The 20,444-nt window shown below is 40.7% G+C and overlaps 2 protein-coding genes across 2 annotated transcripts in view; one reads left to right on the forward strand and one right to left on the reverse strand.

Annotated features, from left to right (window-relative positions):
• The window catches only part of vg (transcription factor vestigial), an 82,131-nt gene that overhangs the window by 38,117 nt on the left and 23,570 nt on the right, over positions 1–20,444 (forward strand). The gene's annotated exons all lie outside the window — the stretch shown is intronic.
• Positions 9,067–11,231, reverse strand: LOC149374957 (F-box only protein 2-like). The gene is made up of 3 exons (XM_089591510.1): positions 10,356–11,231; positions 9,318–9,467; positions 9,067–9,249 (listed from the first exon to the last, which is right to left on the reverse strand). The coding sequence occupies exons 1-3, from the start codon at positions 10,947–10,949 to the stop codon at positions 9,076–9,078; spliced, it is 918 nt and encodes a 305-aa protein (XP_089447636.1). The 5' UTR covers positions 10,950–11,231; the 3' UTR covers positions 9,067–9,075.

A 20,444-nucleotide genomic window follows, 5' to 3' on the forward strand; every position in this document is an offset into this window, starting at 1 on the left:
GTCTTAAATTAGAACATTTACCATGTAAGTTTGATGAAAAAAAAAAAAAACTAAAAATGAATACGATGTAATATTAATTTCATTGTTTGTTTGAAGTACAATTTTCGTCACTATTTCCACATACAGGGACAAAAAATAACGATTAAAAATCGAGATGAAAAAAAAATCAAGCACTGACTTAATTAGTATTTAGAAACTGGAATCTCGCTTCACGCCTTATCATGAAAAAAATTCAATGGCGTAAAATAATAGAGTAACTGATATGTTTATTTAGTGTAATCTAACAACATGAAAATATTTTTAAAATCTAAATAAATGTAACACGATTGGGCAATATCTTAAAAAAATTTTTTTTGTTTAGCAGGAAGGGAGGGGGTTGAACCCCTATAAACACCCCCGAGGCCCACCGAAGCTATATAGTTATCTAAACATTGATAAATACAAGGCGTAAAAAAATAGATTGTTCAACAATTAGTGATATCACAGTCAGGTTATAGTAGACCAGCGTGTAAATTGCTTATTAGTGAATCAAAAAATAAAATATCACGTGCCCGTAAGTCATTTGTGGCACATTACAGGAAATAAAGAATGAGTAATAACATTTAAGCAAAATAAGTTTAGTTTTTCAAGATAGAATAACAGAACAAGTATGAAAAAAAGTGCAAGGACAACAAATAAGTTGTAAAAAAAAGACAGAATCACATATTAGGAAAAATAATTCTTCGCACGGACGGGGTGAAAAAGTCACTGCATAAAAAACGTGGGCGGTGTAAATTGTACTACAAAAGCCTTCTTTCGTATACGAAGATGTATATCAAGCACGTGTAAAAGATAATCCATCCACGCATAATCTCACCAAGAATTCAAAAAAGAGTTTTTAATATCACCAGGTGTTGGCACACACCGGATTCTTCGGATTCACCTTGCTTGTAAGCCTACCGAGTTACACGTTCCTCGAGCACATACAGGAGTTGATAAAATAACACTCGTGTCAAAATCCGACCACCAGAACGACCGATCACACTTTGTGGCTAAAGACAAAAAAAAAAAAAAAAAGCATCATCTCTCGGTATGTTTTAACAAGACGCTCACATGTATACGTAAACACACGACTATAAAAAGGCATTCGTCGCGGGGCTTGTACCACAGATAAGCCATAGCTAATAAAGCCGCAAATCCATTCAGGCATTCTGTCAGCCACACGGCAAGATGGACCATGAGCGTATACCTACGAGTGTCCAATAAATCCATAGAAAAGGTCGAAAGGAGCGGTGAGCGGGTCCGAAGCAAAGGAAGCCGCGTTCGGAAGCTCCTTGGATTCGGGGGGCCGCCTATTATCGCATATCCTAGCGCACCCATATTTATATGCGCAACCTCAAGAAAAGCGCGCTGCCCCGTAGCCAAGAGAGAAGCTATGGGAATTGGGCTCCGCTCCCGCGTCCTCCTCCTCGGGTGTATGTGTTCGGGGCCCTTTTCTCTCCTCCCTCCCCGCGCTCTCGAAATGCCGGGCATTCCGAGTCCCACGCGTCCGGAGTCAAGGAGCGCGCGCCCGTCCAGGGCACCGATACGGCGCCCCCCCCCCCTCTCTGTATACCTGCGACATCTCCTGCCGCGGGTCCAGAGATACACACATGCATGCATGCACCACTTGGGTCTTCCTCTCGGGCTATATAAGTCTAGTGTGTATATGTGTGTCGCTCTTTATCGCGAACGCGCGCTTCGATGTGTGTATATATATGTATGATGCCCTCCTCCCGTTGCCTTGGCTGCTGCTTCGAAGGGACTTAAAGGACCGTGCGAATGGGACTTCCGGACGCTCGATTATACGTGTATATAATACTTTCTCTTTCTCAAGGGGGGGAGAAGGACGTTTCTGGGAGCGAATTTCTTTTCGGCTTGTCGACGCCGCATTTTTCGTGCGTCCTTTATTTCTTTTGGCTTTTTTTTTTTTCATTTGGAAGAGTTGGGAGAGGTTTGTCTCTTCGGGGGTTTTTTTTCTTCTTTTTTTCTGGTGCGGCGAGTTTCTCGCTTTGTTTCTTTCGATTATTCCCTCCCTCGCGTGGACTGTTCGCGATGTCATTGACAGTGGAATTGAGGAGTTTTTGCGGGAGCCCGGAGTTGGGGGCTGGGACTGTGTAAGGGACTCTTGTAGGAAAATTCGCGACAAATTGTCGTATACTTTTACATTTTAACGAGTCTCCCTTCCCTCGTTCTTTTTCTTTTTCTCTCTTGTTAAACTGACTAAATTTATACCCAATATTAAATGTGATTCAACATGATGAGAATTTCAAATAAGTAAGTTTGGGAGCCTTTGGTGGAAGGTGGGACACTTGTACATTAATGTTATTGTATTACGTCCTGATGAGGCCCTTTTGAGTGGTGAAACGTGTTGACTTGTATAAATGAAAAATGGCACTCCATACCTGGCTATCTCCAATTACTTTTAAGCTTCACAAGGATTGAGATAAAAGATTATAGGAGTTAAACTGATGAAAATTATACTTAAAAGATTGACCCAAAGTTTTTCTTTGCCCACATTTTGGAACTGCACCTCTTCTTCAGTCTTCTTATATCTCAGACACCATAATTATTAACACTGTCGTTGAACATGTTATATCTAGTACAATATCGCAAACTTATATTGATCAACATTTTCGTTCACTACATAAAATGTACATGTTCTTCACTGGCTGATTTTTGTATACCTTGTAAAATCTTTTGTATATTTTTTTAAGGGATCAGACGTTTTATAACCCAATGGCCTCCATAAAATTAAACCCAATCTGTTTCACGAATTTTGCAAAACCTTTTGTAAATTATGAAAGAAAAATTTCTCCGCATCGCATGCATGTAAGTTACGGAACATCAAACAAAAGCCCCGCAGAAATAGAACCAAAAAAAGGGCTCCCTTTTCTAGCTCAGCCTTGAGAATTATCAAAATAAATTCTACAAGCGTCATCAACTTTTTAACCCCTCCCCCCCCCAGGCATCGATACCATTCCGAAATACCGATCCAACGGTGTATACAGTCCACACGCATGCGAGAGAGCAGTCCACTCGCGTTTCTTGCGGGATTTTGGCATCGCAAAACCCGCGACCGGAATGCCGGACGCGCGCGTCGAGCTAAGCTGCACCTCACCTCCCCTGTACCCCCCCGAAACGGCACGAATAGACCACTGTTTACGTTGTAAGGCACCCCAAACGTCTACATAGCACTAGCTTTCGTACGAAATGCATACACCAGTAGCAGCACAGACGACAGGTTGTTCACGCACACCAGGAACAAGAGAAAATTTTCCACGCGTCGTCTGTATACTGTGTCATACTGTCAAGCTGGCTCGCGGTTTTTTTTTGTACAGGTAACCACGCTCGCGCTCTGCTGTTGAGAAATTTTGTTTGAACGTCGGGTGAGCAGCGAATCGGCAACATCACCGATGAGAGGGACTGTGAAAGCAAGTTGTCAGTACACGGAACGCGTGTTTTCAGATTCAGAGACGTTTCTTCCCGATCCACGGTCACCCGAACCAACAATGGAACTTTTTATTCATTGGCTGCCCGATCCGCACCCCCAAACAAACCAAGAGCCGCGACGAAAAAAAAAAAAAAAAAAGAAAAACTATTGGGAACCACCGTGGTCGTCGATTGCCACCCAGAGTTCCGTCTTACCTCGGGTCTCTCGACATAATTCACTCGCTCGCGTAAGCTCGACAACCGCACTCGACGCGCGCCAAGGCTCATCATAAGCCCCTCGTGCCTCTCGGGCTCTCCGGCGCGCGACGTGTGGGGCGGCAAAGCCGAAAGTCCGCGTGTATTATAATCCGCGTGGTATTCATTCGATAGGCCATTAAGTGAACTAATGTAGAGAAAGGGGGGGGGTTTCGCGCCCCATTTGCCCTCGACGGCGCGTTCCAAGGAGCCTACGCGAAACTTCCCCGCTCGTCTGGAGAATACACCTACGTGCACTCGCGGCGTGGTGTGGGAGAAGAAGCTCACTTAAGGGGGGGGGGGAGCTTGCGGCGCCTCCAAATCCGATCCGCTCTCCTCCGCCTGGGTTAATGTACATGCACCTCGAGAACCTACAAATGAACTTCTTCGCAAAAGCTGGTTTCCGCTTTCTCCCGAATTCCGAGCCGTGCGACGACTCTTTCTCTCTCTCTCTCTATGCTCGCCGGTATTTAGTTGTCACTGTTCTTTAAGAGCTTGCGTGTCGACACTTGTTTCTCGCTACTCTCGCATCACGGACAAGATACAACGTTTACCTTACACATGTATACGCACTCGGTGGTGATGGGGTAGTCGTAGCGGTAGACACTCAGATGCCCGTGCTTTGATCTATTTCAATCTTGAAAGGTGGGCGTTTTATTTGTAAAGATTCTCGAGCTTTTTGTGCGCTGCACGGGGTGTGGGTTGTATTGTCGTGTAAGCTCCCGGGACGTTCTCGGGCATTATTTTTTAATGTATACAAACGAGAGATACTCGGAGCGTGGGTATATTATTTTTAAAAGCTCCATATTGCACGAGTGTTATCGTAGGCGTGAAAACTCGATGTCTTTGTGTTTATCGCACGAAAAAGTGTGAATGTGTGCTCGTAGCGTCGTATTGACATGATAGCCAGAGTAGGGCTTGGTGGTGCCCAGCGGTTGCCATGGCGACTCCCACCCGCGCGCTCGGGCGTCCGAGCTTGCGATTGTTCCGATTGGTCGGTGTGTGTGGGTGACTGCGACGACCGTATACTTATACTCTGTCCGGGTGGATTTGCGATTCTTTTGGGGGACGCGGAACAGAGGATAATATGGACTCGTATGTTTTATGGACGCTATCAGGCATTTTTCACTTTGTTCGAGGTTTCAGAGCACAATATCTATAACAGTTTATAACTTTTATTAGTCATCGTTAAAATATATCAAAACTCAATTTGTACTTTGGAAAATGCAACAAAAGTGACGTACCTATTGTGGGATGTACAAGTTGTGCGGACATGAGAGCCGTATTGTTAACATCATGCGTGTGCAGCTTAGTAAGAGAAAATAGAGAAACGTAGAACAAGGTGGTTACCAAGCACATAAAATAGAGCTACACTCGTCAAGTCTCTTTGTTTTTGTAATGTTAATCAATCTCTTTATCGAATTAGCAGTGAACGGCTGTTTTTTTTTTTTCTTTTTTTTTTTTTCAATAAATACTGCAGATTTATTTACACTTTTTAATGCTAAACTTATGATGTTCACCTTTTTTGTGAGTAATATACAATAGTTCATATAATAGTTTTGCCACTTTTTTTCATAATTTTTACAGAGAAAAAAAAATGTGCCAATCCAAATGAACGTTTGTTTGGAAACGAACAGAAACATATTTCTTCGAATGAGATGAATAATTATTCTTTACATTGCAAAGAATATATTTGTTATGATTTACATTAATATTATTTGATTTGAATAAATCTTAATTTTATTCAAATGAATGTTTTTTCCAGTATATCGTTAGCAATCGCCTAAATATGGCATCTAGCAACCTTCTCTGCGATATACGTCCAAAAACCAAGTGGTTTTCGAAAAAGAGATCCATATAGTCTCAACGAAGCGAGCATCGGACAAACGGCAGACCATAGGATATGTACAGGATGACCGAAACAAAAGACAGAGAGTATAGGCCCGCGAGGCCATCTTATAACGCGCATGATTCTATCAACCATCACCACCCGACCAACCCTTCGCCCGCGGTTTTCGATTCGCCCAAGAATTTTTACACCGCCACTCGCACGCGCTCGGTTAATCGCGGCGAATTAGCGACGCCCGCATTTCTAACGGCTCAACCGGCACCACCGAACTCCCGGCCATCCCGAGGCCACCCTAGAAAATTACAAGATCAACTCCCGAAAAATGCGGCGTCGTTATTAATCGCCCGGTTGCATCCCGGGGCTCGATGAAAACGATAGCAGTGCACAGTACAGTGCGTATTGCCGAAAAAGGGGAGTCGTCGCGAGCCGCGGATTCCCCTCGAGCTTTGGACACTCGTCGTTTGTATCCCGGAGCTTTTATTAACGAGCCGGCGTTCCCTCCCTCGCGAGACTTCCCCCCCCCCCCGATATACGCACTGTCTCGATGATTATTCTCTTGGCTATTACGGAGGAGGCAGAATCCGGCGGCAACGAAGATCAGATCGCGCGCTTTTTCGGCTGGTATGCGGACTCGTAGGGCCTTTTTTTTTTTTCTTTTTTTTTTTTCATCGAGCTTTCGTTCGCGTGCTTTTGACGCCCGAGTTGTTCGCGGGCGATGTGTACGGCTCTCTTTGCGCGCGTGCCTCGTGAAATTGACTCTGCGGAATGTCGGGATGCGCGCGTGCGTTGGCTCATGACTTTGCGGCGATGAGGTGACGTTTATTGAGTGGCTCCGAGAAGTGCCGTTCCGGGGCTGGTGACGCGTGGGTTTCTGGAATACAGGCTTCGTTACGGGTTCGTAGGTGGTGGTGCGTGCGAGAACCTTTTGGGTGTCTGCGTGAATGGGTGCCTCGATGGGAGCTCGCGTTCCAGCAAATAACGTATATTGGTTGGCCATACGAGGTTGTTAAACACTGGAGATTACTACGTATCACCTTTTTTGCGCGAACCAATATTTATGTTTGATTCAAATTCATTACTTATAGTGTTCCTTGGAAGCATTTATAACATAAATGGTTGGAATCACGGAAAAATCACGTGAATAACGATACAACTAGATGGATTTCACGGGAAAAAATCTTATGCACAGTTTTTACATTTACTACCAAACCAAAATTAAATTGTCTTGTAAAATTATAGATCCTTATTTTTTTTATTTTATTTTTTCACCTAAACATGTAGAGCACCATTCATTGAGCCAGACGTAAAAATCAATCATCCAAATTAATCACGGGGGAAAAAAAAGGAAAAAACCCATACTCGTAAAATGAAGCGCAGCAGTGAGAAGGCGGCGAAGATGAATGCGCACCCGTGCAATCGTTCATCTTCCGCAGACCATTACGCCGAGCTACTGTACCTCGTGATAAGCGAACCTCAGGAAAGTAGTACATATAACAGCAGCGAAGAGGAGCACAAGGAGAGCTCGTAGGATAAAACAAGAAGAGGCTCCTTCGCTCGGCTAATTTTTGAGAACACAAAGCGCGCACCCTCTCATATACATAGAAACATACTCTCATTGTACCATAAGCATAATATATACGCACGCATGGGAGCTCTCTCTCTCTCTCTCTCTCTAATACTCTTTTATCTGCTGCGTTTACTTTGTTACCTTCACCCAGGTATATATGTATATATTATATGACTATCGATGCCACTTAGCCGGCTACCGTTTTCCGCCTATAGAAAGCTCCGTACATAATAAATATAGTCCTCTCTTGCGAGATAATGCAAGCCATTAAGGTTTGTATGCAAACTTTCCCGTATCTCTTTTGTTGTGTGTGTATATATACATACCTATACAATATGGCAAAAGATATACTGCTGCCCCTATTGTACGAACCCGAAGGAGCCTCGTTTTTACATACATCTCACGAGCGCAACTACCTGATGAATACATTAAGGCTCGCGAAAATTCATAGCGCGTGAAAAATTCATCAAACAAGTATAGTATATATACACATATAAATACATCATTACGGTGTATGTATGTGTGTGCGCGCTTAACAGCAGTGTATTACTTCCGGTGGTCGTAAAGGCGGGTTTCCCCTTTCGATACCGCGACGCTTCATAAAGTCGTTGTGCTCATTACTCTCTCTCGGGTCTGGGCCCGTCTGGGAGTGGGAGATAATAAATGATTACACCGAGAAAAAGGAAGGGGTTGAGGGATAGCCGGGCGCTGAAATGAGGAAGTCGGTGGGAGGTGGGAGAGTCAGTGCTTTGATGTCCTCTCGGGCGAGTGACTCCCCGAATTCTTCGATATTCGCGCGATGAAAAGGTCGCCTTGAGCTCACTTTCGCTAAGCACGTCGATGAAAAGCCTCGAAATTTTCTTCTTTTACTTCTTCTTCCGCTGGTTTCGGGCTGCCGCTCTCATCCGAATTGTACTTGTGGGTGCGACGAGATGCTGATGAATGGATTGTTGATGCGACGACGAAATGCTGCCGGAGGGTGAAAGAAGCGCGTGCCGTGGCAGGGGGGGGACCAAATTGCGGTGCTGACAATTGCCCTTCTTTCGTCCCGAGTGACACGAAAAGTATTTTAATGTCGTATTTTACGTTCATGTGGAATTCGTATATAAATATCGGGAGTTTTTGTGTGGGCGTTCTCGATTGTCGATATTTATTTGCTTCAAAAAAAATTATATTTGGGCACGACCGATGAATGGGAGTGCCTTATAATAGTCTCAAAGTAAAATTCTTCCTTCTAAAGACACTTTTTGCTCTGGCAACTTGTGAATCAGTCGTTCCTCACGTGCCAGTCGTCATGTTTTGGATGGTAAATTTAGCCCCTTGTTTAATTTAGGGAATTAAATGTCAAATAAAAAAAAAAAAAGAAGTGAGTGCAAGGTCGGCAAAATTAGACTCAGAATTTATCGTATACGCGGAATTCTGTTGAAAACAAACGATAAAAGTGACGAAATAGATTTAAAAAAGTGGATACGATAGGATGATGAGTGTATGATCACTTTTTTACTGTAGAATTTAGGCAATCTGATAGAATAGTTGCTAGCGATGAATAAATACTATTAATAAACTATCTCGTCCACGAGTAATTTTTAATTTATCTTTATTTCAATTAAGCATACAATAACATGTATATATTATTTATGTTTAATTTTATACATAAATTTTTTTTTTTTTTTTTTTATATTAATTTTATTTTTTTTTTTATTTTTTTTTTTTTTTTTTTTTTTTTACATTAATTTTATTTTTTTTTTTTTTTTTTTTTTTTTTTTTTTTTACATTAATTTTATTTATTTTTATTTTTTATTTTTTTTTATATTAATTTTATTTATTTTTTTTTTATTTTTTTTTTTTATATTAATTTTTTTTTTTTTTATTATTTTTTTTTTTTTTTTTTTTTTTTTTTTTTTTTTTTTTTTTTTTTTTTTATACATAAATCATTCATGCAACTTCTACACTATTAATCTGTTCCATCGACATTGTTGTTTAATTTTGGCAATTGTAATTTAACACAAGCTCCTGCCATTTTAACAATAAACCTATTGGAGATATTGGTATTTCTGGTATCACTTCCCCCATCAATGAATCTAATTTTTCTCACCCCTGGGCCATATCCGAAAACTTGAAATTGTATCTGCAAATGTAAAATATTAATATTTCAAACATTAACTTATTTTAACTTTAGAAATCTGGTAGACTTACTTTATGCCACACGTTTATTCCAGGCTTCTCAGTATGTTTTTCTATTAAAGCGCCGTACTTCTCTATAACCTTATCGTTTTCGGTCAACAAGTCAATTTGGCAATAGTAACAATGAGATATCCCCTCATCGATGGTGTAATACTCGCTCACCTAAAAAAAGTTAAAGTACAGAAATTAAAAATGGAAGGAGTAGTTGAATTTATGTAGTTAGCTTAAAAAAAAAATTTTTGAGAATTATATGATAAAGTAGTTTAATCAAAGAAAGAAAAAGAAAAAAGCATCTTAGATAAAAATCCTGATACAGTATTTTTTAGTAGTAGAAATTTAGTGGGACCGTTGTATATCCCCTTAAAAGTAAGTTTTAAAATTTTAACAAAACTAAAATGTTAGGTAAGTTTGATGTGTTAAGTTCATATTTTGTAAGGAATTTCTGAACCTTTAATATACACACTGACAATGAATAGTATTTTTCCTAATGTATCTGAAGCCTTGAAAAGTTCTGAAATCAAAATATAATAACGGTAAAGTTCTTTTTTTTTTTGGTGCAACATATGTTTTGTATGACATTTGTAGAATAATACTGTTTAGTACTCGTACTTTAACAAAATCAAACAGAATTATACTACGAATGACATGTACAATGTATGCCGCACGAAAACAAAGAAAAAACCTTACCGTTTTTATATTTTGATTTTAGAACTTTTCAAGGCTTCCGATTCATTAGGAAGAATACTATTCATTGCCAGTGTGTATAAAGATTCAGAAATTCCTTACAAAATATGAACTCAACATATCAAACTTACTTAACCTTTACGTTGCGTTAAAAGCTATTTTTAAGGGGTAGCACTTTACATCTTAAATTTAATTACTACGAATAGTTTGTTTCCTAAGTATCGTGAAAAAATTATTTCTTTGGTAAACAGATTTTTTAACCATAAATAATGATTTAACTGTACAAACTGTAGTAATGTCACATTTGAAATCATTCCAATTTATGTGGTTTTACTTGATGTTAAAAAAATTTTCTTTCGTCCATACCTGAATAGTGGGCTGCAACACATCCAACAAATCTGCATGAAATCCTTCTTTGATCAAATCTATAACTTGGTGTTTTGATCTTCTGGGATCAGTAGCGACAATACAGGTACGCCCACCTTCGAATACCGGGTCATGAGAAAACATTCGTTCCCACTGCCAACTCGTAAATGTTTGTACAGCAAAATAGCACGTACACTTGTAGTTGTCACCAGACCATCCAAACGTCAAGGATCTCCCTCCAGAGTGATTTTTTACTAGATTACGATCAAAGATGTTGGTACTTATTGCATGTACTAGCGATGAGAAAAAGGTCCACGGAGCCGTGCGGTAGCCAACCAGTGACTGGCCAATCATCATCTCCGCTTTTTTCCTCCACACGTAATTTTTCATCAATCCATTCCAACTCTTGCACACCAATTGACAGTTGAACAGCGATTGACTGTCAAGTCCGCATAAGAGTTGGATCATCAAATTTTCAGGAATACGTTTATCTCCAATGATGTAATCGTTGCTGTTCTCCTCGCCGTGCGGCATACGGTCTTCCGACACGTCAACTCTTCGCTTTTTATTACCAAACACTTTAATTTCACTCATTTTCCACCTGTATAAAATCGGTATTACTTCAAACTCTAATAAATCTCAAATAAATGTCTCTTAAATACTTGTCTCAACCTCTTCGTGAAGAACACGAAAGAAGACTACACTCCAAAAAACTTACGAATAGTCAGTAACAAACACTACGGGATACGGACGAGCACTTGTACGCACACTTGCCCACTATCCTTGCTAGAGTCGAACTGAACACTCCGACGGATCAAGCAACTATGATACAAATTTTGGAAAAATATCGTGTACGATAAGTATGGCTCTCTTCCAATAACTCACATAGAAAGTCAGGGGTACTACTCCCTCCGCTAGAAATTACTCTGAGGACAGTTCTTGAACCAACAACGATTTCTCTACGTGAGTCATTGGTGGAACTTGTTGTGTTGTAAAGTATTGTGCTCCACACATTACAGTTTCCACTTAGCTAATCATACTTTTTCCTATGCGTAACCCTACGTGTGTGGTACTTACTTGGGGTCTTAATGATTTCTCACATTTCTCTTGGATTCGCCATAACTATTTGAAACCGAGTTTGAAACCGTAAAATTTAATTATTCACCATTTCAAAAATCGAACTCCAAGGTACTACTTATCTGATTCACAAGAAATTGCGGGAGAAATGACTACACAATTCACTCACAACTATAAATTATTATTCCTTGAAAGTGTTACTTTTCTTAGATTGGGTACTTATTTTAACTTTGGATGTTTACCGCTTTTCTAGTAAGAAAAGTAGCGTTCGCCATTGATGCGCATCCGTTTACAACAAAGTTGTGGAGCTCAAAAAAATAATTTTTTTTTGTATTAAATATATTTACGTCTACAGTGTTGTCCTACCATAAAAAATAACAAAAATCGTCATGAAATAGCCGAGTTATTTTTTTTACATGCACTGTGTTTTATTTTATTTGAGATGTACTATCAAAATATTAAAATACTTAGTTTTATATTAAAAACTAAAAATAATATAAAACTTGTTTAGATATGATATTGAACTGTAAGAATAGTCTCAAAGTAAAAATTCTTCATTTTTAATCGCACGTTTTCTCGAGAAATCCGTGGAACTACACTCAAGACGCCATTGCTTGTTCACAGTTTTCATTCTAGCAGCAAAAAGATTTAAAATGCACAAAGAAATCTTTTGCTTTGTTTAATTTACGGTATCAAGTTTTGGTCGAACAACTAACAATACTTTAACATTGTTTTTGGTAAATTTATATGGTGAAAAAACTTGATAATTGTAACCATTGAAGGGTATACAAAAAAATCATCAGTTCAATCGAACAATTTTAAAAAATTTCGTTGAATCGGAGGCATAAGTTAGTATTGCTAAAAGTTGGCAGCAAAATGATGGCTGAAAAAAAAGAACATCGAGCACACTCCCGTCGGAACCCCATGGACGAAACTCACATCGTACTCCAAATATATATATTATATACACACTCTGCCAGTCTCACCTCCACATTGGAGGGCTTCTTTTCCGCGTCGGTCCCGCGGGATGGGCGCAAAGAGCCGCGGGGAGAGCAAAAGAAGTCGAACGCCACGAGGACGAGAGAAAGAGGGAGAGAAAAATATAAGGACGAGTAGGAGGAACGAGCCGACAAGCCGTTAATTGCCGGCGTAATTGCAGCCTCTTTGTTTCTTCAATTACACCCGACGACGAGAGCGACGGAAAATGCTCGGCGAGCGGCTAGGAATTTTTATGAAATGATTTTTTTTTTCTCTCTCTCTCTCTCCACCCCTCCAGCGGACCCTCGTTCCCTGTCCGTCTTCTCCTTTGCCGAGAGCCGACGTCCACACGCGCGCAAACGCGCCTATTACCTTCCACACGGTTAATCTCCAACGCGTGAGAGCGCTAATGTGTGTGTGTACAAGTAAGTTCCTCCCGGGAAATAATAAATTACAGAAGCGTAGCCATGAGCGACTCGCTCCCTTCGCCCGTAAGTACGTATATATACGCCTACACTTGGTGAGCATGTACAGGTGGAGGAGGGCGAATTGTATGCGCGTATTCTTCCGAATCGGACGTATAATCTGCCTATATTGCACCCATCAAAGCTCGCGTACAAACGCAATAAAACAGAATAAGGGATGCCCCCCCACCTTTTACGGCCACTCGAAGCGGCTGTTTTACATTGAGCGCTAATCCGCGAGCGTGGACGTGCGGATTGCACGTGTTGTAAGTATACGATGATGTTGAGAGGACGTCTCAATTATCGAAGCTTTCCTCCTCCCTGGACGACGTGGGAGTAGTTTAATGTTTGCAAGTTCGTTGGTGTTTGGGCGATTCGCTACGAAACGATTCACCATAGCTTTGTTTGTGAACTATATTTAATCGGCTCCATCGAGTCATACAATTATTAATGGAAACGCGAAGATTACGAATGTAATAAGTACTCTGAAGCTGTGACGGGCACGTTTTGCACTCTACCAGCTTTCCTGCGTCGATTGTTTTTTCCCGTTTAAAATTGTTCAGTTTAGTAGAGTTTTTGAAGTATATTTTTTGATGGGCCACCGATCCCGTGGTTTTTCAAGTGCTTGTGTTGTAGTAATTTAATTCTCTGCTAAATTCTTTGTGCATTATTTGATCCAAAAAAAAGTTTTTTTTTAATACTGGATACAGTACATAAATAAACCCAGCAAAAACAATTTAGACAAAAACAAAAAAAAAGACTTAACGTATTGAAATATAATATGATTTCGAATACTTAAGTTTTAAATTTTAACATGTAAAATGTATTGCATTTATTTGTAGGGAAAAAATTTAGTCAACCAAGCAACTTTGTTAAGAAGAACAAAAATTTTCTTTCAAAGCGTTTAAAAATCCGTGAAATAAGGCGTGCTTACTACACTCGCGATGCAACAGGACGGTAAAACGCGTTTCCGTTCGCATCATCGGTTTATCAACCGCGAAAGGTCGCAGCACAATATATATTCCGCGAAAGAATACGGAGCAAAAAAAGCGCGGCCAACCGGAGATAAACACCCAGCCGGCAGTTTAATTCCCCAGATCTTCCCCACGATCCCGATCGTCATCGCCAAACTCGGCAGCAGCGAGCACCCCCATCCCGCGATACGCGGCCGATAACCGCTCCCTTGCGCCGATTTTTCCTTTTTTTTTTTTTTTTTTTCATCCCGTGTACACACAACACACCCCGAAGCTCGCGACCGCGATGTTTATCTTTCGCGCGAGAAAACGAGCTCTCCGCGCGCGCGCGCTTCTTGCGCTGCATGTATAATTTTTGCGGCCCGTCCGTGGATGATAAATACCCGCGCGCGCGAGCAATAGCGCAAACCTGTTTGTCCCGACGGGAGCGAATGGGTATTTAGGTGCAGAACGACGGAGGAGGAGACGAGGAACTACCGATCGTTTTTTTTGCCCGGATCTCTCTCGGCGCCTACATTTGTGCACATAGGAGCCGAGGCGCGCAAAAATAGTGGCGATTTTTCTCTCCCCGCGGGGCTCTCCTTCGGGAAAAGAGGACCTTTTTCGAGACGAGAATACGCGATGGGGCTGATTTTTTTTTTCTTTACCCCTGATTTGCCTTGGAGGCGGCTATTAGGGGGATTTCTCTTTAGTTCTCGCGTGGGTTGACGGGGACCCATCTTTTACTCTGCTCTTTCGGGATGGAGTGGCGTGTTTACGCTTTCGTAATTGTATTTTTTCCGGTGCCCCGTACAAGGAGGGCACAGCGGGTGCTAAAAGCCGTTGAAAGAGTCATTTTCACGGAAACTATATACGTGGGTTTGAGAAAGTTTTTAATTTTTCGTCGTATTCGTGATTCGACAAAGTCAAAGCTTATCATAATTATATTTATTGAGGCTTTTGTCTATAAACTCCTTGGACTGCACGCCGGGTTTGGTGTACAAAATAATTATTGGTACTTAATTATTGAATTACAGTATCATATAACTTTTCTTTTTTCAACTACTGAACAGACTTTGGGGATTAACGGAGGGCATGGAATTTAAAAAAGATTATCGGTATATTTTACTTGATATGTTCGAAAAATTAAAGTTATTGAGTAGTATCAATAACATGAACTGTTTTTCTGCTTAAAAACAAAAACCGATAATGCAGTAAATGAATTAATAAATACTTTTGACTGATTTGATAAACGAAATCATTACTTATAGAATTAACTGCGCTCCTATTGAATTTTTTGCTAATTTAGTTTAAAAAACATTACAAGAAGCCAATAAAAAATGTAATACCGTTTTAATGTAATGTTATTTTAATAATTAAATCAATTAAAAAAAAAAAAAAAGAAATAAATAAACGAATCACTTTTATTTGACTAAGTAGATACGCAAAGTCCAAACCCCGGAGTGTACAATAATAAAGCGAAATGAAATCCAGCACGTACTTATTGCGAAACAAGTTTCCCCGTCGTCGAACGCGAGCCTCTGTCACGGGGAAAAAAAGGTGTGCAATAAAACGAAACAAACCAGAAAGGGCAGTGCCGCCTGTATGCGTATATATACACGCTATACATGTAGTGTATACATATAAGTGAAAGAAGTGCGCTAAAAGTGACTGCGATAATCTCATCACGGCCGTGTGCTCGTGTGTAGTGCGCGCGACCGGCGTTTTGAGAAAAACAGCGCGCATTTATCATCGGGCATTCCGCGGACTTTGCCACAAAAAGAGGAAAATGCAGAATGTTAAACAGCGGCATACATGCCGAAATCTCCGAAAAATCGTAAGATCATTTTTTTTTTCACGATACATTCCCCGCATGATCCCGTATGGGAAATTATTGTCTCAATTATGGTACAGTCTGTAATTTCACTCTGTGAAAACTTATCGGAAAAGAACGATGGCACTTAAATCCACCCAACCACTTGAAATAAATTTTAATTTATAGTGTCGTTTGGATAACGAGTTGCGATTCAAGTTTAGCTTGAAAATGCGATAGTTTCTTTATCATCTTTTGGACACTTTGCAAATTAATAAAAAAAAAAAAAAAAAAAAAAAAATGTATCACCAAATCTTTTTATAGCATATATCCTTGTCCAAAATAAAGGTAAAATGGTGTACCGGGGAGTTCAATTTTAATTTCCTCCATCTCATGATTTTTCAAAGACTTTGTCATATCACACGCGGTAAACGCATTCCCCGTGCATTCGGTCTCGAAAAAAGCTTCGTCCCATTTGGTCCTCCTTACATTGAAATGCACCGATATACCATACGACTCCGGGTATACTCTGCTTACGTTTTTATTCCGGCCTATACTCTTTCTCCTTTTTTTCGATTCGTATTTTGTACACGATGACGAAGTGACGAATCGGTAAAAGAATAATGCCACGTATTCCCGAGGTATTTCACAAAGGTGTGAGCTTTGATGTGTGCTCAATGGCCATTATAGCAGAGAGTGTTTTATTGACTGGCGATACTTGCTTCCCCGAATCTTCCCCAACAGACCTACGTATAGTCTTAAAATCATTTGACAAAGGAGTGGATCATCGGCTCGTAAGCCAAATATATATACGTGTACACAATAAAACCAAGTGAGAATACCCACAGGGAAAGAAAAAAAAAAAAAAAAAACACTCACGCATACCCGAAGCGATCGGTATCGCCGATTCTCTAATTTATGTCGAATCACCGCGGAGAAAACCAAGTGGAGGAAGAAGAAAAATCACCTGCCACGGCACAATAACGCGCCGCTGCCGACGCGGTCTCGATAACAGATAGATAAACTCGGTACAACACCGCGAGCACGTGTTATATATTATACCTGCTTACGTTGTATATACCCGTGTCTGCGCGCTGTGTCGTATTGTTACTACTTATTAAGCAACCATACCAGCATCATCAGTACAGCCGAATGCAGCAGCGAAAAAGCTCACGAGTATCGATACCTACACCCGAATCCTCGACATTCTTCCAACCACGCGGCTTGTTGTTATATCCATGGGGTATTAAAAAACAGGGTGGGGAGGGGGTGGTGGCGTCAGGTGAAAGCCGCCCGTATGAAACGCGCGCGCGGACGAGATTATAACTCCTGTAGCCGTACAGCAGGAATAAAATAGATTTTCGTGAGAGAGAATAAGGGAACAATTATCTATATGTATACGTATACATGCGTGTGCATATAGGTGAGCGCCCGCGGAGTGTGGAGGAGCCAATGACTCAAGGGGTTGTGACTTTCTCGGGTGAGGTTTTCGATTCGTCACTGTCAGCCGGCGCAATGTCACGAGGGGCGCCCCCGAGGAGATGAGACTGGAAGATTACAAGGAATGAGTGATGATCCGCGAAAAGCCACGACATTCCGATTCTGGACCCAATGTGGTTTTTTTTTTTTTTTTTTCTACCTCTCTCTTTTTTCTTCTCTTTTCTTTTGTCTTAGACCTGGTAGCTCATCGTGAAATGGGCGGCAGACACGATCGTTTTTACCATTATACCTCGGTGTAAATAAGTCAATAGACCGATGTAGGTACCACGTAATATGTATACCATCGATAGCGTAGTGCGGTTGGTAGATTGTTGGACTCGAAACTTTCGATTCAATTGGTTACGATATCCAAAATTACCGCTGAAATCGAGAACAAACAATTCTTACTTGTATTGTAAGGACAATTATAAACTGACGCAAATTGCTTCGTCAATATCCTGTTGGTGTTGGTGGATAAAGTATATAACTATTTTTTTGTTTTTAATTAAATCTCGACGTTTCGCCACAAAAGCTCGAGTTGGAGTTTTTTCCGATCTCGCGGGTTTTTCCTCCTTTTTTTTCCAATACAGGTGCACGTGATGTGTCAAATCGATCAACACCGATAAAAATCGCCAATCAACACAAAGAAAAATCGGACGATCAATGGCATAGAGTGAGCCCAAGGCTCGATTCGCGTAGTTTTTTTTTTGCTTTTTTTTTACACCTAAGCGCTCGCAACGCATGCATTGGCGGCTCTAATGGGAGGAAGAAAAATAAGCCGTGCAAAACCAACACGGCCCCCGTAAGCTGATCTCACCTCGCGGTGCGTCACTCGCTCCCCGCGCACATCGTATACCTTGTGCGCGTTTACGCGTGCATCCACACACACACACACATACCCAATCGCCTCTCTGCTTCCCTAAACAATAAATCTCTCATTGTAATCACTAAATCTCGCATCGCGAGAAAAAGGTGAAACGAAAAAGGAAAAGAAAAAACCAACAAACAGAAGGGAGAGTATGGTAGCGGTCCGCGCTCACGGTCCAACCCCCCGATACGTGTATACGTACGGCGAGTGAAAAGAGGAAAGAAAAAAAAGAATGTCAGCGAGTCTGTCGGGAAAATTAAAGTTGAAATTAATTTGCGTAAGAATGTCTCTCTTCCACCAACCCTCCCTTCACCCGGTTCTCGAATAAAACCCCCACCAGTCCACGGGCCACGGGGCTATATACAACGAAAGTAGAAATTCCTTGGTCCCCTGCTCACAAGCGAAAGATTGCACGCGCGCGAACGTTGCGTTTATAATGCGTTTATTTTCTATTAACAGGGGAGGGGGTGGTGCTAAAGCACAAGGGGCACATATTAAAGTCGCTCGTCGGGGCACGAGGAAGTGCGGATACACGGGGAGGGTCCTCGTATTATCTCGGCTTTGCCACGTGTCTCTATAACCATATACAAAAGACCGAGGAGCTCTTGGCAAGAATAGAGCATTGTCTACACATGAGAAAAATATATATGTGTGTGTGTGTGTAGGTATTAAGCTGCTGAAAGGAAATTCCAAGGGGAATGAGTCGTCAACGCTGTGCATTACTAAGTATGGGCGCGTGAGCTTTTCGGAGTACAACGCAAAAGATAATTTCTCTTTTCTTCTCTTTGTAACTTCTCTTACACGTACCTATTTGTGTATACGGTGCGTCTATTCTCTGCAGTGTACTTGATGTTACAGAAAAATTAGGGCGGATAAATGCTTTGTAATTGGATGAATTTACGATTCAGGAGGGTTAATGGTGTTTTATTTATTATTTATTGGGAAGAAAGTGATAAATGTCCAATGTTCCTTGACAGGTGATACCCGATGATTAGAAGCAATTTTTTTGATGATTTTGAAACAACAAAGTTTAAGCAAATTGACAAAATAAGCTTATCTTTAATTTCTGTGATTATTACCTAGGTCATTAATTATTTTTGAGGCGTATACGCGAGTCCTTTTTAATATGCACTGAAAAACAGATGCATAAACCGAATTGATTTCACTCACCGTTTCCAAATTGATCATTAGTATTAAAAAACAAAGGATTATTTCAATAAACCTTTTTGATTCCTTGAGATAACGCTGCGCATGAAGAAAAAAAAAAAATCTGATGAATTTTAATTCATCGCCCAAGGAATGTTCGCGGCACACTCGACTCATTCGCAGCTATAAATAAAGCCGCGCGCTCTTCTCCACTTCTCTTTCATCCGTGCGACAACGATGGCTATCGATGACCTGTCGATGAGATAAGACTCCATTCAGCCTCAGCAAATTTTTTCTCATCGCCTCTATACCACTACGCAACCGGAAGACTCGTCACCTTCGACGAGATTTTTCAAAAAAAAAAAGAAAAAAAGAAAGGACGATCGCGGCGTCGATGTCGTTAAAGAAAACTACGTGCTTTTCCTATATACCAGCTCTAATTGGCGCGGCACGAGGTCACGGGGGACGAAGGTCCGGGCGCGCGTCACCGCAGTCGGTAATTAATCGCCATCGATACACGCACTCCCCGTGTCTTTTTTTTTTGTGCGTCAATTCTCATAACTGCGAATATCATATACGCGTACGCGCAAGCGTAGATAAATATATTTACAGTGGGGCACTATATATACTTACCTGCTGGTCCCTTTTTGCGCTAAGCAACTGTACGCCCAACCGGTTACTGGTGTTGGTAAAACTTGTTGGACGAGCTCACGGGAGCAACAACAAAAACGTTTAATTAAATCGAGGTACATGCCGTTATTGTAATGCGACTCGTCGAATTTCTATGGTTTGACAAATTTTGTCCTCAATTGAAATTGATGATCATCGAGGAAGTAAAAAGAGAAAAAAAAAAAAAATTACTCTCTTCGATATGAACGTGTAAATTGATAGCTAGATCATGCACTCGTGTGGGATTTGTGGTGTATCTGCGTGTCAGAGTTATTATGCTATGCAAATTGGATTCGCACCAATGAATTGAACACGTCGACAATATTGAATTCGATTGAAATGACATAACGACTTAAAACGTAGTCTTGGAATTCTAATGATGCGAGCAATATTCATTTGAGATGCTTCAAGTTGATTAATACATTAACTATGTAGGAAAAAAAATATGTAGTTGAAAATGAAATGCAACTTTTTTATAGTGTAAACAAGTTCTAAAGTCACATCTGTTCCTTCATCATCAAACTGAACATCTTCATAGTATAACGCTAACAAATCAATAACAATAGATAATAAAAGAACTATGGAACCAATTTTTTTTTTTTTTTTATGACGTTAGTTGCAACGCTCAGTTCATCAAAATCA

Source organism: Copidosoma floridanum, unplaced genomic scaffold (genome assembly GCF_036245765.1).
Source record: "Copidosoma floridanum isolate Cflo_tuat_1 unplaced genomic scaffold, Cflo_Japanese_pri ptg000013l, whole genome shotgun sequence".
In the NCBI taxonomy this organism is placed as follows: domain Eukaryota; kingdom Metazoa; phylum Arthropoda; class Insecta; order Hymenoptera; family Encyrtidae; genus Copidosoma; species Copidosoma floridanum.

Coding starts and splice junctions, on each gene's coding strand:
- LOC149374957 (XM_089591510.1), bottom strand. CDS start 10,949: ATGAGTGAAATTAAAGTGTTTGGTAATAAAAAGCGAAGAGTTGACGTG. Junction 9,468..10,355: donor TGTTGCAGCCCACTATTCAG/GTATGGACGAAA, acceptor AACTTTTTTTAG/GTGAGCGAGTATTACACCAT. Junction 9,250..9,317: donor GAATAAACGTGTGGCATAAA/GTAAGTCTACCA, acceptor TTACATTTGCAG/ATACAATTTCAAGTTTTCGG.